The 15,553-nt window shown below is 39.8% G+C and overlaps 1 protein-coding gene across 1 annotated transcript in view; it reads right to left on the bottom strand.

The window, feature by feature from the left end:
- Positions 1-15,553, bottom strand: part of LOC110086129 (collagen alpha-6(VI) chain) — a 62,497-nt gene that overhangs the window by 4,407 nt on the left and 42,537 nt on the right. Inside the window, exons 12-24 of the mRNA XM_078377344.1 lie at positions 14,739-14,810; positions 14,608-14,634; positions 11,968-12,012; positions 11,818-11,871; positions 10,599-10,661; positions 9,642-9,707; positions 8,940-8,993; positions 7,569-7,604; positions 7,231-7,293; positions 6,928-6,990; positions 5,719-5,781; positions 2,052-2,114; positions 596-646 (exon numbers count right to left, since the gene is read on the bottom strand). Of these exons, the coding sequence (XP_078233470.1) occupies positions 596-646; positions 2,052-2,114; positions 5,719-5,781; positions 6,928-6,990; positions 7,231-7,293; positions 7,569-7,604; positions 8,940-8,993; positions 9,642-9,707; positions 10,599-10,661; positions 11,818-11,871; positions 11,968-12,012; positions 14,608-14,634; positions 14,739-14,810 (720 nt within the window). The remainder of the gene's footprint in view (positions 1-595; positions 647-2,051; positions 2,115-5,718; positions 5,782-6,927; positions 6,991-7,230; positions 7,294-7,568; positions 7,605-8,939; positions 8,994-9,641; positions 9,708-10,598; positions 10,662-11,817; positions 11,872-11,967; positions 12,013-14,607; positions 14,635-14,738; positions 14,811-15,553) is intronic.

Genomic DNA, 15,553 nt, shown 5'->3' with positions numbered 1-15,553 from the left:
CATCTGTGATCCAACCACATTCCGTGTGTCCAAGAAGCCTACAGGGTCTTGTCGATCAATTGTAAAGGTTTCGAATATCCCATTTCTTATAACTTACAGACAAAGAGATCTCTGCATTTGTGAGAAGTCAACCAAATAATCAGAAACCACTACATTGCTTTTGTTTTGAATGACTCCATTTGATGTCAAACTGAAAGGCATGGAAGAAGTGGGAGGTATTGCTTCAGTGGTGTGTGTATCTTTGAAACAAGCTGTGCAATAATTCCCTTCTTTCTAACTTACAATTGTAACAATCAAATACTTGCTGGGGTTTTTTGCATATACATAAACAAAAACATGGGGGCCATGGCAGCTAATTGAAACTAATTAGTGTGGTGCCAGTTATGATCAGCATGTGACCATGCACACAAGCAGCACACTTTTAATTAGCTTCAATTAGCCACCACAACATCTTCATTTTTGCTTATGTTTGTGTAAAAAGCAGCAGGATTCTGGCCCAAGGATTCTGGCCCAATTTACTAAAAAAAAAAAAAAGTTTAGATAGTCAGTCAGTCATTAATTAATTAAACATTTATTTTTTGTTATTTTAACTTACCTTTACTCCTTTATGTCCTGGCCCACCATACCCAATGGCACCATCATCTCCCTAAATAAAAATTGCATTTATATTAGCATGTCATTTTTATACCCAGCTATGTCTATTGTACACAATGATTTTCAGTGCTTCCATTTTCTCTTAACACATGAACTGGAGAGCAATCTTGGGAAATCTCTTTCATGAACAAAGGATAACAAAAGATTTTTCTCATCCTTGGTTGATGTTTTTTTAAGTAAAATTTTCCTCTAGATTAATTCTGACACGTAAATAGAAGTAATATTTATTTTGGTGAAAGACCAGCCATAAGGAAGTAAGACAATATAAAAATAGATAATAGATGATTGTGGCATTCACCTAAGTTATGCAATATGAGTTATGCATTATTCATATTATATGTTAATGTGGTTATGAGGCGGGGCTGACAGAGATGTTAAAAGGCGAAGCTTGAAAGGAGAGAGTCAGTCTGAGTCTGAGTCTGGAATCAGAGGGAGAAAGATAGTTTGGGGGTCTGAGGAGTGATTAGTTAGAGTGCAACCTGTGATAATTAATAGATAGGTTAATATTGATGAATGATGAATCTTGAAGAATGTGCTTACGAATTACCATATTCCAGAAACCATCTGTAATTAATAAACTAGTTCTGTTGAAACATCAGTACTGGATAGACCTTTATCTTTTCTAAGTAAACAAAGTTGATAAAATAGATCAACTGGTGGCAGCATATCAGAGGGCATGCTGAGGTACCTTGTGAGCTCTGTGTTTAGGGAAACAAGCAGGGGCCACGAGGGAAAACGCCACAATGATGTACCACACAATATGCATAATGTACATAAAGTTGCATTGCTAGTAGCCAGAATTAGAATTCCGTGTCTTGGCAAATAATTCTGACAGACTCTAGCAGCCACACAAAATCTGGCTGCTTTATTGGTAATTCAGGGGTTCTTATCAGAAAAAAGAAATGAAACAGAATTTCTCTGATCTGGGTATTTTTGGAGAATAAGTAGAAGAAAATTACAGTGAAGGACAGAAGAAAGGGAGTAATATAGTAGAACAAGACTGATCGTTTCTCTGATCCTATTTTCACAGGGGCACACACATTTTTGACAGGGCAATATTACAATATCTCCCTCCAGGAGCACAGAAGGTAAGACATTAAATCAGGCTAAAGCAAAAGTTTTCCTCATCTTGGGAAATATTAAATTAACAAGGTAGCCAAAAGGCATAAATGTTTTGTGGCTTGGAAAACAATATTTAGTGGCAGAGCTTAAGTGCTTTTGTAGTTCTGTGTCCCAGAGGTTTTGTCGAAAAAGCAGTCTAGCATTTGAGTAGCCAAAAAGCTATTAAGCTGCTGGGAGAAAATCCCAGAGTCTATAATTTCCTAGATGTACTGAAGAAAGATGAACAGGCTCAAAACTGGAATGCAAAAATAAACAGAATAAAATAAAATACAAACCCTGAATCCCCAGAGTCCAGGTAGTCCACTTTCCCCTTTCAATCCAGGATCACCGACCTCTCCCTGTGAAATTAATATATAGTGGCACTAATATTGGCATTCCAAGTAATATTAGTGTTTCAATAATGCTATGTAAGTAATAATAGATTACATGTATGTTTGAAACTGGGGGAATATGAGGTACAATCGTAACAAATGAGATCTATAAAGCAAAATTTAAAAAATCTGTTTGTGAAAAGGAGAGGTATTATTTTACTTCTTTCCACATTTGAATGAACATAAGACTAGAGATGGGTGCAAACCCCTACTTCAGTGGTTTGTGCTGGTTCATTTTTGAGCCAAACAAGGGTTCGACAGTTCCCAGCCTTGCCTTCTCCAGTGGGCATCCCCTAAAAGGCAGCACCCAGAGGAGGAGGGGCAAAGAAGCCAGGTTGTTGTCTCCGAGTGGGTGCCCGCTGGAGGAGGTAGGTCTGGGAAGCGCCAAACAGCTGTTTGGCCAAAAAAAATGAACTTTAACAAATCACCAAACTGACAGTTCGTGCCCATCTCTACATAGGACCCTCCTCCACAAAAGACCACCCCCCAAAAAATATATTGCCCCACCGGCAGTAGCATACAGTATTGTGTCACAATGGCAAATACTCCCCTGGGAGCACTATTTCAAGTGGAATACTATTTTGGGCTCCCTCCATTTCCAGTCCACTCAGTTTCACATGTGCTCATTCATAAATTTGTTCCATCCTTTTTCCACATTTATCTATGAACTCTCTTTTTAAAGCATCTGCATGGATGTTTGCTTTCCCAACCCCGGAATGAAGACACGAGACAAGAACTATGGGTTAATCATGGGCCACCCTTTATTAAACATAATCCACATTGCCATCCTTTGGCAAAGGGGGGTCCTGCTGTAGTGAGGAATCAGGTTTAAGCACAGAAGTCTCAAAGGACCCCTTAAGCAACAAATAGGCAAGTCCCTGCCCCCAAGTTCTTGCGGTCTTAAAGACTGCGAGAACCCGGCCGGCCCCAATTTGACTACCCCCAGACCTCAAGCCAGCTTCTCCTTGTTGACTGTTGGTCCAGGTTCTGGCCCTAGCGCATCTTTCCCTCCCAAGCACTGTAATTGCATGATCCGCAGCGCGGGGAGGTCAGATGGGCTATAGCTTACCTGATTTTGCAATGGGACTCACCAACAAAACTTGTTATATCTGCACTACCCGCCAGTGTGACCAATTTTCTACCTGTAAACATGCCAGTGCACCTGTAACAGTGTGGGATAGGTGAAAATTCCCTGCATCCAAATGCCAATCAGGATATGGGTCAAAAATTCCTATCTAGCCCCATAGGTGACCAGATAAACTCACACTAAAATAAAGGGTGGGCGGGTGGGTGCCAGAAGAGGACGAGTAGAGGGGGAACGCCTCTTAAATAACCTGGCATTCCCCCCCCTCTCCTCCTACATTGTTCTTGTAAGTCGAATGAAATCTTGTGCTATCCGGGGAGGGAGGCAAAGGTGAGCCGCGCTGTTGAAGTTCAGCTCAGCAGCAGTTCGAGCAATCTCTCAAAGGACACATTTCTAAATGAATTGTATGCCAAAATAAACATGTTTAGAAACATTGAGATGTGCTTATTTAATTTAAGTTTTAATTTATTTTAGTGAGCTGTGAACACTGTCACACAATTTGAACAACAGCAGAATCGAATGTGTACATGAATCTGAGAAGCTGTGATCATCCATTGCAGATTTGCCTGGATCTATTAAATATAAAATTGCCCACCCCCAAATCATGTTATTAGTTTTTATAATGAAAGATAGACGCTGACTACACAGGTCCACTGTTTACCTGCTGTTTAGAACAGCGGTCCCTAACTTTTTTGGGACCGCGGACCGGCTGAGCCTCTGAGAAAGGCAGGTCCCCTCGCAGGTATGGGTGGGTGGGTGTGCTCTCTTGGGTGCATGTGCGAAGCAGTGAGGGAGTGTCTGCCTGCCAGCGCTGGTGTGAGCGCTCCCCCAACCTTTTGCGCATGCGCAGGCGTGCCTGCACGCCCACCCGCCCATGAACCCCTTGCATGGGCGCTCAGGCACTTGGGTACATGCGCGAAGTGGTGGGGGAGCACCTGCCCACCCACCAGTGCTGGTATGAGCGCTCCCCCATACCTTCACGCATGCGCAGGGGCACCTGCACGCCCTCCTGCACTCATGCCTGCATTGGCACGTATGCACGTGAGCAAAGCAGCTGTGGGGAGGGGAGTACGTGCGGGGGCGGGAGGTCTGTCTTCGCAGCCTGGTCCAGCTCAGGCCATGGACTGGCACCAGGCCGCAGATCGGGGGCTGACGAGCTCTGGCTTAGAGAACCACAGGCTAGTGCAGTGGTTCTTAACCTTTGTTACTCGGATGCTTTTGAACTGCAACTCCCAGAAACCCCAGTCAGGACAGCTGGTGGTGAAGGCTTCTGGGAGTTGCAGTCCAAAACTCCTGAGTAACCCAAGGTTAAGAACCAGTGGGCTAGTGCACTCTTAAAGGCAGCAGTCAGATGAAATCTTTACGAGAGTGCCCCCGAGCATCCCTACCTGCGTTTTTCTGGCTCCTGTCAAGGAGCTTCTATTTTTCTGATGTCGGTAGGCTCACTCTGGTTTAGATAAATTTCAGAATATGTGATAATTGGAATAAATCCAAACTACCCTTCCTTTTTCAATTTGTCAATATTATGAAGAGGCTTAATAAGTAAAACACTTCGGAATACTGGCAAATTAATCCCCTGCTCAGAAGAGGAAGTGAAAACATTTTTTGACTGTATAGAGACTCTTGCTGATGTGCTACTTCAGTTATTTAAAAAAAGAGAAGATTTTTTTTCTTGGCTTCTCCTTAAAAGGCTGGTCAAGAAACTGCTTGCAGTTGAATGTATGGTAGTAGCTTTGGCTGCAGGCAGTTTCTTGATTGGCCTTTTAAGAGAAGGCAAAGAAAAGATTTTTAAAGTTTTTGATAACAAATGTGCTGCATCAGTAGTATATATACAGTAAAAAAAAATTTACAGTGGGCCCTCTACTTAAGGAATTAATCTGTATTGGAATGGTGGCTGCAAGTCAAAAAGTCTGTAAGTCGAATCTCCATTGACCTACAATGCACTGAAAACCGATTAATCCCATAACCAGTGGTTTTTATTCTATTTTTATTCCATTTTGGTTTTTTTCTGGTCTGTAGGTCGATTCTCCGGCTGCAAGTCGAATCTAAATTTTGCAGCCAGAGAAGTCTGTAACTCGAAAAGTCTGTAAGTCGAGCCGTCTGTAAGTCGAGGGTCCACTGTACTTCTCCTGCCCTCTTCCGAGCAGGAGAAGTGAATAATTTGCCAGTGACTTGAACTGGCTCATTTCTTAATCCACTTCACGATATTGGCAGGAGCCATTGCTATATGAATAGTCAGGATTGATTAGATTATTCTAATCAAGTTTGAATGTTCCAAAGCAAGCCATATTAGTTTGTTCCCTGCTGTTAGTGTAGCCTTACCCATAATTTTGGAGAAGCAATTGTACCTATATTCTGACCCATTGTCATTTGCAGCCTGATTATTATTATTATTATTATTATCATCTGAACTTGAGTGAGTCATATAGCTTTCACCTGATTTTGATAAATCAAACTGAAATGAATTTTTAGGATTTTAAGACACACCTTATTCCCTTGGGTTCCCCATCTTCCAGGAATGCCTTTTGTACCTGTCACTCCTGGATGACCCTGAAACAGAACAAAGAGAAAAGCAAAGCTCTGTAGTACTATACAAAGTAGATGTTTATTAGAAAAAAAAATTATATATCAAAGTTCTGTTAGGATGCAACTGCGCAACAGGAAAAATGCAAATATATCCACTGTGAAATCACATCCAGGAAGTCTGGTTTGCAGGATAATTCACTTCAGCCCACCACACAGGAGTCAGTGAGAAAAAGAAGGAACGTCTCAATTGATATCTGCTGGTGGGAGGACATAGTGTGAGCATCTTTTGTTTGGTGAAACAACCAGGGGGCCACGTGGATTGTCACAGAGATACATTGCAAAAAGGGAATAAGGTTAATCACAATAATCGTTTGTTAATCTTAATGTGCCTACATCATAGTTAGAGATGGGGGTATTCATATTTGTATAGTATACAAATATGAATATCCCCACACAGGTAGAAATAATGAGGGTCTGGCCCCATGGGGCCGGACAGTCCACTCACAATTTCGCCATTGCTGCTGGCACTGTGGAGGCTTCCTATCATGCCATTGTCCACCATCGATTACCCAGTCCTGGCAGGAGGTGGGATGACAAGCCTCTTTGCTAGGTTGGAGAGTGGCTAATCCATTGTTAAGAACAGTGCGATCGGAACCTTCCACGGAGCCAACAGCAGTGGTGAAATAGTGAGTGAAAACCCTCATTATTTCCACTTGTGCGGGGTTATTTGTATTCATATACCAATACAAATACCCCCATCTCTAATCACAGTTATTGAGAAATTAAAAATAACTGCTTATCTGTAATGAGTTACTTCCAAATTATGCATGAGACAACAGTAATTGTTCCCATTGAAAGTGATGTAAATCACAAGGACTGGGATCCAGAGACAGCTGTCTCCCCATGCGTGCTTTTTCTCCCTTTGTCTGTTACTTCATAGGATGCTACCTTGAGGAGCCCCCATTCTTGAAAGACTTTGGAGGGCTGCAAGAGAGCTCTGTATTCCATGCAGGATGGTGAAGCGATCAAATTAAGAAGCACTTGGATGTATGAAAACAAGATCTAAAACCTAAGTAATGGTAAAAGCAGTGTGGCAATTTGTGCACTGATAAAGCAACATAGTGAGTATGGGAAAGAAGAAAATAAAATTTGCGTTATATAGTTACATACTGGAAATCCTTTGTTTCCTTCATCGCCTCTAATTCCTTTCCTCCCTCGAATTCCTCTTTCACCCTAGAACCATACATCAGAAAACAGAAAAGTGAGTCCAAATAAACCATAAAGTAAACGTATTAATAAAATGTGTGTGTTCCATGTGTAAGTAAGGGAATGCATTACACTTGTCCCTGATAATCACTGTTTCCTCATGTGAAAGTGATTTGTCTGAAGAAGCAACCCTGTTGTATCTGTGGAAGCTCTATATATGAAATCCAGTTTCTCTCAAAAATAAACGTGAACACTTTAAATGTTGACCTGTGGACCTTTAAATCCATGCTGCCCAGGAACACCATTGGAACCAGGGGATCCTTTTCTTCCCTGTATCAAGAAACACAACAACAACATCAAAGTTCAACAAGATGAGATGACAGACATTTGGGATCAGATCATTTATTTATTCAAACTTTATAATGTATCACTATTAATGTTAAATTTTCCTTATATATTTACGTATATACCTTTTCCTGTTGCATACATTTACAATTTTGGCAACATATGATTTCTTTTACAAAGCAACCTAAACTACTGCTGTCATAACAGGGCAACATGCTTATAAATTATTTCAAAAAATGCAATACATTGTTCAGACATACCTGCGGGCCATGTTGTCCTTTTTGACCTTGCCATCCCTGAAATAACGTAATTAAAAACAGTTACTATCTACCAAACCTCATGTTAATAGGTCCTCTTGCTTATTTGGAACTAAGATTGAGTGCAATAGTAGTCTATGTGCAATAAAATCTGGATAAGATAGCATCCTCAAGGTCCTTCCTTATAATTTCACAAACAAATACCCTGATCTAACACATTGCATATTATATCTAATGCAGTCCCCAGTGCATCTCCACCACCAGACCTCTGGACATCTCTAATACTCTGAAGTCACATCCAGTTTTTAAAAATGGCTCTTTCAAACAGGCTGTGAGGAGCTTTTTAATAACAAATTTTGACCCTGAAGACTTGTAAGGGCATGTCTGGCCATTTTGTTGTCAATTTGGTTTTGATATTTGGTGTATGTGTGTGACAGGGCTTTGAAAAATCGATGGATATAGTCAAAATGGCACCCAAAGCCTCCAAAGGTGTCCATCCTCATATAAAGCAACAAAATGATGCCTGTGCCGCAATTGTAGTGGTTATTTAAAGATAGAGCTGCTTTTGCCCAACAGCTTCTTCCATTCCCAATTAGGTTGGACCTGGCCATGGTGGCTCACACCTTAGTTAGACCTAGCCTGCATGATTGCAAAGCATTCTACATGGCACTTTTGAAGAGCCTTCAGAACACTTGGCAAGGAAATGCCAGGGAAGGAATATAAGTTAGTCAAAGGCCGAAATCCTGTTCCATATATCATTGTGCATTAGAATGATGACATCATAATGAGCAGCAATTTTTTAGAACTCAAAAAATTAATTTCCCCCTCAGAGGTCTCAAGGCTCCCATGGAATCCCCTTCATTATGGGGAAGCTTTTGGAGGCCGTGGGACAGGGCAAGTCTTTAAGTTACAAAAATCACTGGCAAAAGTGAAGTCATCCTGGTGGATAGGATTTTTAGAAATCAAAGATTTTCCCCTTCTGTTTTGCAGTCCCCAGCAGCTTCCAGACAATAAAGGGGAGTCCATGTGAGCCTCATAACTTTTCAGAGGAGCAATCAGAAATTTTATATTTTAAAACAACCTGCAGTCTTTCTTCATGTAGCTGTGCAAACAGATTTTAAATGGCATGGACCAAAAGACAAATGGTTAGTGTTTCCTAAGGAAAATAGCTCATGCTACTGTAATTTGAACATTTCGAAACACATTTTTATTAGTGGAAAAGAAGGTGTGGAATGATGCTTTCCCCCCGTGCCTACTGCTGGGAGTAGACCCAGGGAGCATGGGCTCACACAGCTGTTCTTTGCCATTGATTTCCACCCTTAAGTTCCTTTGGAGAGAAATGCAATGGTGGAATTCTCTTTCTTTAGCTCTTACTCTGCTTCCTTCGGAGCCTGGAAATCCTGAAGGGCCGGTTGGTCCTCTCTCACCCTGGAAAGAAAACACTAATGTTAATTTGACTTCTGACCTACTGGTGCTTCCAATCTCCACGTTCTCAGTCTGCCATCCCATGATTAGCCAGATAGGTAACAAAAAGAATTGGTACATTATTTAGGTGATACACTACTCTTCATTTACAATAATTAAAATCAGAAGCTTTCAGTATCATGCAACCCTGATACAGATTGCTAGCACATCTTAGAAAACAAGCTGAGTTATACTAACTCTCCTTCAGTCTCTTATGGACAAGCCAGAATCAGGTAAATGTACAAGGGAAACTATCTCACCAAAGAGACCCTTGGTTTCCTGCACACCAAATACAGTTACTTGGACATTAGGTTCCACAGACATCATTTGAACCTAACCCTAACATAAGATATATTTAGTGTACACTCCTATATCCACACATGTCAGAGTAAACCCCACTGAATTAAATGATATTTATTCTTGAGGAGACATGCAAGGATGTTCTCATGAATTTTGGGGAAGGACAAAAGCATGACAGTTTGTGAGCACAATACACATGGAGAGTGCATGCTGTTAAAACACACTGGTACCTTTTCCTTGTGTGTGCACACGTTTACTATATTTTCATGAAAGTAATTAATAAAGAAACATTGTATGTAAAATAGCAGTTACCTCTCTCCCTCTTTCTCCTCCTAAACCTCTTGGTCCTGCTAAGTTATTATCTGCTCCAGGGATACCCTAGATACAAAGGTATGGATGTTAATCATACATTATTGTCTAATTAAGACCTTTTTCAGTAGTAAAGGATCACAGACAAATGCTATGTACAAAGGCAGATAAATGCAGCCCCTTTAAAAGAACACTCCCATATCTGCTGAGTCACTCATGCAGAATTAGCCCTACCAGATATCTGCTCCTTGAATGAAAGTATTCCCACCCCTGAAAACAATTAATCCATAAAATCCAAATGAACCAGAGGCACAGTTACGTTCAACAAGATACATAAAAATATGAGCAGTTAAAGCAATCTGGGTAAATGCTAACTATGACAGCATACAGATTCTATGCAGATATACTGATGTAAACATATACAGTCTGCCTGGCTGCCTGACTAATGGTATTGTCCATTTTGAACATGTCAGAGTTTAATTTGTCAGGCTAGTTTTCTGGCAGCAATGCAGCAACAGGAAGATCTTAATGAAATACACCCGCATCATGCCTGCATGGATTTTTAAAAACTGTTAGGATGTCATCATGTTAGAGCTCCCACTGCTTGCCATCTTTCAGTAATTTGAGTAGACAATATGGGAAAAGCACACAATTCAGATAAATCTGTAACTAGAAGGAGTGCTCCTTCGAGTGGCAGAAAAGGTGGAATTCTTAAAACACATAATAAGGGTAAGTGTGCATATCATCTAATTTTCCCTAGAATGTAAACAATGGTTTATTTTGCATGTCTAGTTTTGGTATCACACATGATAAGGAAGATTACACTGATGGGGAGCAAATATAAGAACATGAAATGTGACATTGTCTGACTGCTTGTTACAGCCCAGAGCAAGAGCAGGATTCAAAACCCAGGGCAATCCACACAATATTTCCTCCTTGCTTAGTTCTGGAAGAACTTACATGATCTCCCCGAAAACCTTTCTCACCACGTTCACCAATAACTCCCTTAGGTCCTGGGCTGCCCTTTAAAGAATAAAAAGTGAATGAGAATTGGAATACAGCAAGAACATAATTTTTGACATAATTTTACATGACTGCTTGAACAACAGCAAAATCCAAATTAGCTCAGTTTCTTTCTTATGTTTCTAATGTAGGCCTAGTGAAGAGACACTTTTTTATGGTTACAATATCAGAGGCAACTGAGAATTAAAGTCTGCATTACAGATAAATCATTAGAACAACAAATTCTCATAACATTTGAAAGTACATGATTGTCAAAGTAGGAGTTTTTCTCATCGTCCACAGTTTCTAAATGGATTTGCTTTGTTTTGTGAGTGGTCTCTGGGAGACAGGAAAGACTCAGTGGCAGGTCTGATTTCTCAGATGATAGGTATGTTTGAATCATATGTCTGGGACACTGAAGTGATGTCCTCTCTGCCAATAGTTTATCCGTTATGTATAATTTGGCCACAACCTCAAAAGAAGGTTGAGCTTTTCCCTTTATCACTACCCAGTGTTTAAGGGAACTTGATTTTATTTTCCAAGATTTTGTATCTTGGATGTTCTTTATGTGAACTGCTCGTTTACAATTTTGATTTAATAGCTACAGCTGTTACGGCATCCATTTTATTTGTACATTTATTCTTACGGTAGACGCTTCTTTGAAGGAAGTGGTATCATTCTTTCCATATACAATGTTCTGACTGTGAGTACTGTTGTTCACATAGGCAAACTGTTACCATCCATAAACTATTTATTTATTTATTTATTTATTTATTTATTTATTTATTTATTTATTTATTTATTTATTTATTTATTTATTTATTTATTTATTTATTTATTTATTTATTTATTTATTTATTTGATATATGTCCCGCCCATCTGATCTGGTCAACTAGAAGGGACTGTTAGTAGGCATGGGTTTGCTCCAAGATTTGCAGAAGTACAAGTACCCTACGGAAGGGGAAATCCCACTATTGCTATGGGGAATCTTCAAAATTTCCCACTAAGAAGTAAGCATGCTTACTGGCCATTCAGTTTTGACTGACAGAACATAAGAGAAAGGAGAGAAGATTTGGAACAGAGTCAAGGGGCTACAATCCAAAACAGCAACATTCTACACTGCAACATTTTGTTGTGGTCTCCTTTGTTAAAACCCACAATGAATAAATAAAATTACCTGATAGCCTGCATCACCATTTTCTCCTTTCATTCCTGGATGTCCAGGAGGGCCCTTAAATACAAAGAAATTAAAAATATAGTGTATGCATTTGAAATATTTTCAGTTATTAATAGTTTCCGAAAATTGGGGGAGAAGGGGTTATCTTACTGGTTCTCCATTAATGCCATCCGTTCCTTCCTCCCCTTTGTTTCCCTGTAAGAAAGAGAAAAACTAAGAATTATCCACCAAATTTATTGCAATATTTTAAAAAAACACGTTGCTGGAGGTGTTTCTTGATAAGAAACAGATAAAACTAGAAAACTTTCCCAGGCTGGAAAGCATCCAGTCAGCTACTGGGGAAGAGCAAAGGACAAGTACAAATAGTATGGTTGTTTATGTTGTAACTAAATTAAATCCAAAAGGACATCTAGTGGTTGATATGTACAGAGGTGGAAGGAAAGTCTGATGCTGCAGAACACACACAATTGGAACACGGAACATGAGAAGTATGAATCAAAGTAAACTGGAAACCATAATGCAAGAAATGGAACACATAAACATTGCTTGGTGTCAGTGAACTAAAGTAGACTGGAATGGGACATTTTCAGTCAGACAACTACAAAGTGTTTTACTCTGGAAATGACAAACTCAGGAGAAATGGAGCAACTCTAAAACCGAGGCAAAATGTAGCACAGGCAATTAGGGCCTGTAATGTAAAGTCTGGCTGAATAATATCCATCAGACTTCTGGGTAAAATCTATCAATGTAATGATCTTTCAGGTCTATGCTCCAACTAGAGATGCTGAAGAAGATGAAATTGAAAGCTTTTATGCAAGCATTCAGGAGGAAATTGATAACACACCAAATAGGACATGTTCATAATCATAAGTGACTGGGACAACAAAGGCAGGAAACAAAGCAGAACCAAGTGTGGTTGGATACTATGGTCTAGCGGTCAGAAATTAAGCTGGACAACGTCTTGTAAAGTTTGGTGAAGCCAACAATCTGTTTATTGCAAGCAAGTGAATAAATGACTGTACACATGGACATCACCAGATAGCCAATAAAGAAATTAAAAAGACTACATACTTGAACCAGGAGATAGAGAAGCTGTAAAGCTGCCAAAACAAGACCATGAACTGTTAATATCCAACTTTAGAGTAAAGCTGAAGAAGAGCATTAAAAAAATCCTACTACCAAAATATAATTTAAACAACATTCCTGATTAATTTAAAGTGCACATAAAGAACAGATTTGCATTACTAAACTCTGTTGACCATGGACCAGGAGAACTGTGGACTGAAACTAGATAAATCATTAAGGAAGAATGCAAAAAGATTATTTCTGTGGTAAAAAGAAAAGAAAACACTATACTGTATGGTTGATGGAAGAAACTCTTAAAATTTCTAGAGACAGGTGACAAGCAAAAGTAAAAAGTGGCAAAAATAAAGTCAGAATTCTGAATGCAGCTTTTCAGGAAGTCTTACATAGAGACGAAGATAAGCATTATAGTGGCCAGTACAAACAGATAAAAATAAAAGAGGAAAAAGAGATCTCTTCCAGAAGATCCAAGAAATCAAAGGGAAATTTAAGTCTAGATTAGGAATACTGAAACATCAACAGGGAAATACATTATAGACAAGATAAAATAAAGAGAATGTGGAAACAGTACACTGAAGACTTATACAGATGGGGTGGATATGAATGATTCCTTTGAAGAAGAATCCTATGATGAAGAACCTGCAATTCTGGAAAATGAAGTGAAAGCTGCTATGAAAGCACTAGGAAGAAATAAGTCACCAGGGGTAGAATTAAACCAATAGAGCTACTGTATTTCAAGCCACAGAGACTGAATCTGTCAAAATTCTAGCAAAAATATGCTGACAAATATGGAAAATAAAACAATGGCCCACAGACTGGAAATGTTCAATGTACATTCCTGTCCCCAAGAAAAGAGATGCCGAAGCGTTCAGTAACTATAGGACCATTACTCTGATTTTCAAGGCAAGCAAAATGATGCTCAACGCATCGCAACAAAGGCTTTTGCCTCATGTGGAGTGATAAATGTCCAATGTTCAAGTTGAATTCAGAAAAAGAAGCAGCACTCAAAAACATATTGCAAATATCCACAGCTACTGGAGCTCACCAAAGACTTTCAGAACATCAAACTATGCTGTATAGACTACAGTGGTGCCTCGCTAGACGATTGCCTTGCGGGGGGGGAACCCGCAAGACGATTGTTGTTTGCGATCACTATGGTGCCTCACAAGATTTTTTTTCTATGACCGTGCTTTGCAAGACATTTTGTTTTGAGACCGATGCTTCACAAGACATTTTTTTAGACCCATGCTTCACTTTTTTTTTTTAGACCGATGCATAGGGAACCTCAGAAGATGATTTTTTCACAAGACGACGATTTTCGCGGAATGAATTAAAATCATCTTGCGAGGCACCACTGTACATGCAGCAAAGCCTTTGATTGTGTGGATCAAGAGAAGCCATGGATTGCTCTGAAAGAAATGGATGTGCCTCAACAGATGGTTGTACTGATGTGTAACCTGTATTGTAGACAAGAAACTAATGTTAGGACAGAATATTGAGACAGAATAGTTTCCTATATACAAAGGTGTTAGACAAGTATGCATTTTATCTCCCTATCTGTTCAATCAAAACTGGGTTCAGTTTACAAGGTACTACAGCTTACAGAGGAAGGGAAGAGATGAATACCCAGGATGCACTGGGATATGTTCTGTAATCTAAAACCTTGCAGTAAAGAGAGACTCACACACTTTTCATGAAGATTCATACCTTTCGCCCAATTATTCCTCTCTGCCCCTGAAAAGGATTAGAAAAAAAAGCAAATGTAAATGTAATGTAATGAGCTTTATACACAAGGTGGTGATTTAACATTTTGTCAGGAGCTGGTAACCGATGCTCACCTTGGGACCTCTGTTACCTTGACAGCCCATGTAGCCTTTATCTCCAGTTGGTCCAGGCAACCCTCTTGATCCCTGACAAGAATATAATGGCATGAAAGTGAATGACAATTTTAAAAAGAAGGAAGGATTTGCATACTTCTAAATTTGGAGAGGGCCAGAGATTCTTTCAAATGTTGGCATCAGGCATGGCCAAAACTTTGGCCCACCACCTTTTTTGGTCTTCAGCTCCCAAAAGCTCTAGTTGGGAGTTGGAGTCCGAAACATCTACGTAAAGGCACTGGAATGAACTAACAGTAGTAACTTGTCCTGAGATGTCAACAGTATGTGGACCAAACACAGCTCCATCTTTTGTTTCCATCCACGCATCCAAGGGAGGTTGTGGAGTCTTTGAGCTGGTACTTGGAGACATTTTATGAAATTATAGGCAGGGTGACCTTGAGGGATTTCTAGTCCAGTTTTGCAACACTTATTTTTAGATGAAGGCAACAAGTCCCGATTTCAGTTAAGATGAAAAGTCCATAGATTTGGAAAGCGGTTTGCAACTGGGTTGCACTTACTGCAAAGAATCTAGTAAACAGCTTTGGGTTCCTCATGAACCCTCTCTGTGGGACAATATGTAGTGCTAGAGGGCTTCTTATGAAATTGCTTTGTTCTGCAATTCCATCAGGAAAAATTAGGTCTTAATATGTGTAAATATGCAAGGTAGGGTTAAAATAATATGCCACCAAAAATTAGTGGACAGATTTCTTACATGTTATTTTTGGGGAGTGGGGGGGCTCATCTTCCCTTCATTTAGAGAAGGTGGGTGTGTTTGT

Source organism: Pogona vitticeps, chromosome 6 (genome assembly GCF_051106095.1).
Source record: "Pogona vitticeps strain Pit_001003342236 chromosome 6, PviZW2.1, whole genome shotgun sequence".
Classification (NCBI taxonomy): domain Eukaryota; kingdom Metazoa; phylum Chordata; class Lepidosauria; order Squamata; family Agamidae; genus Pogona; species Pogona vitticeps.
This window is presented reverse-complemented; position numbering and strand designations above follow the sequence as displayed.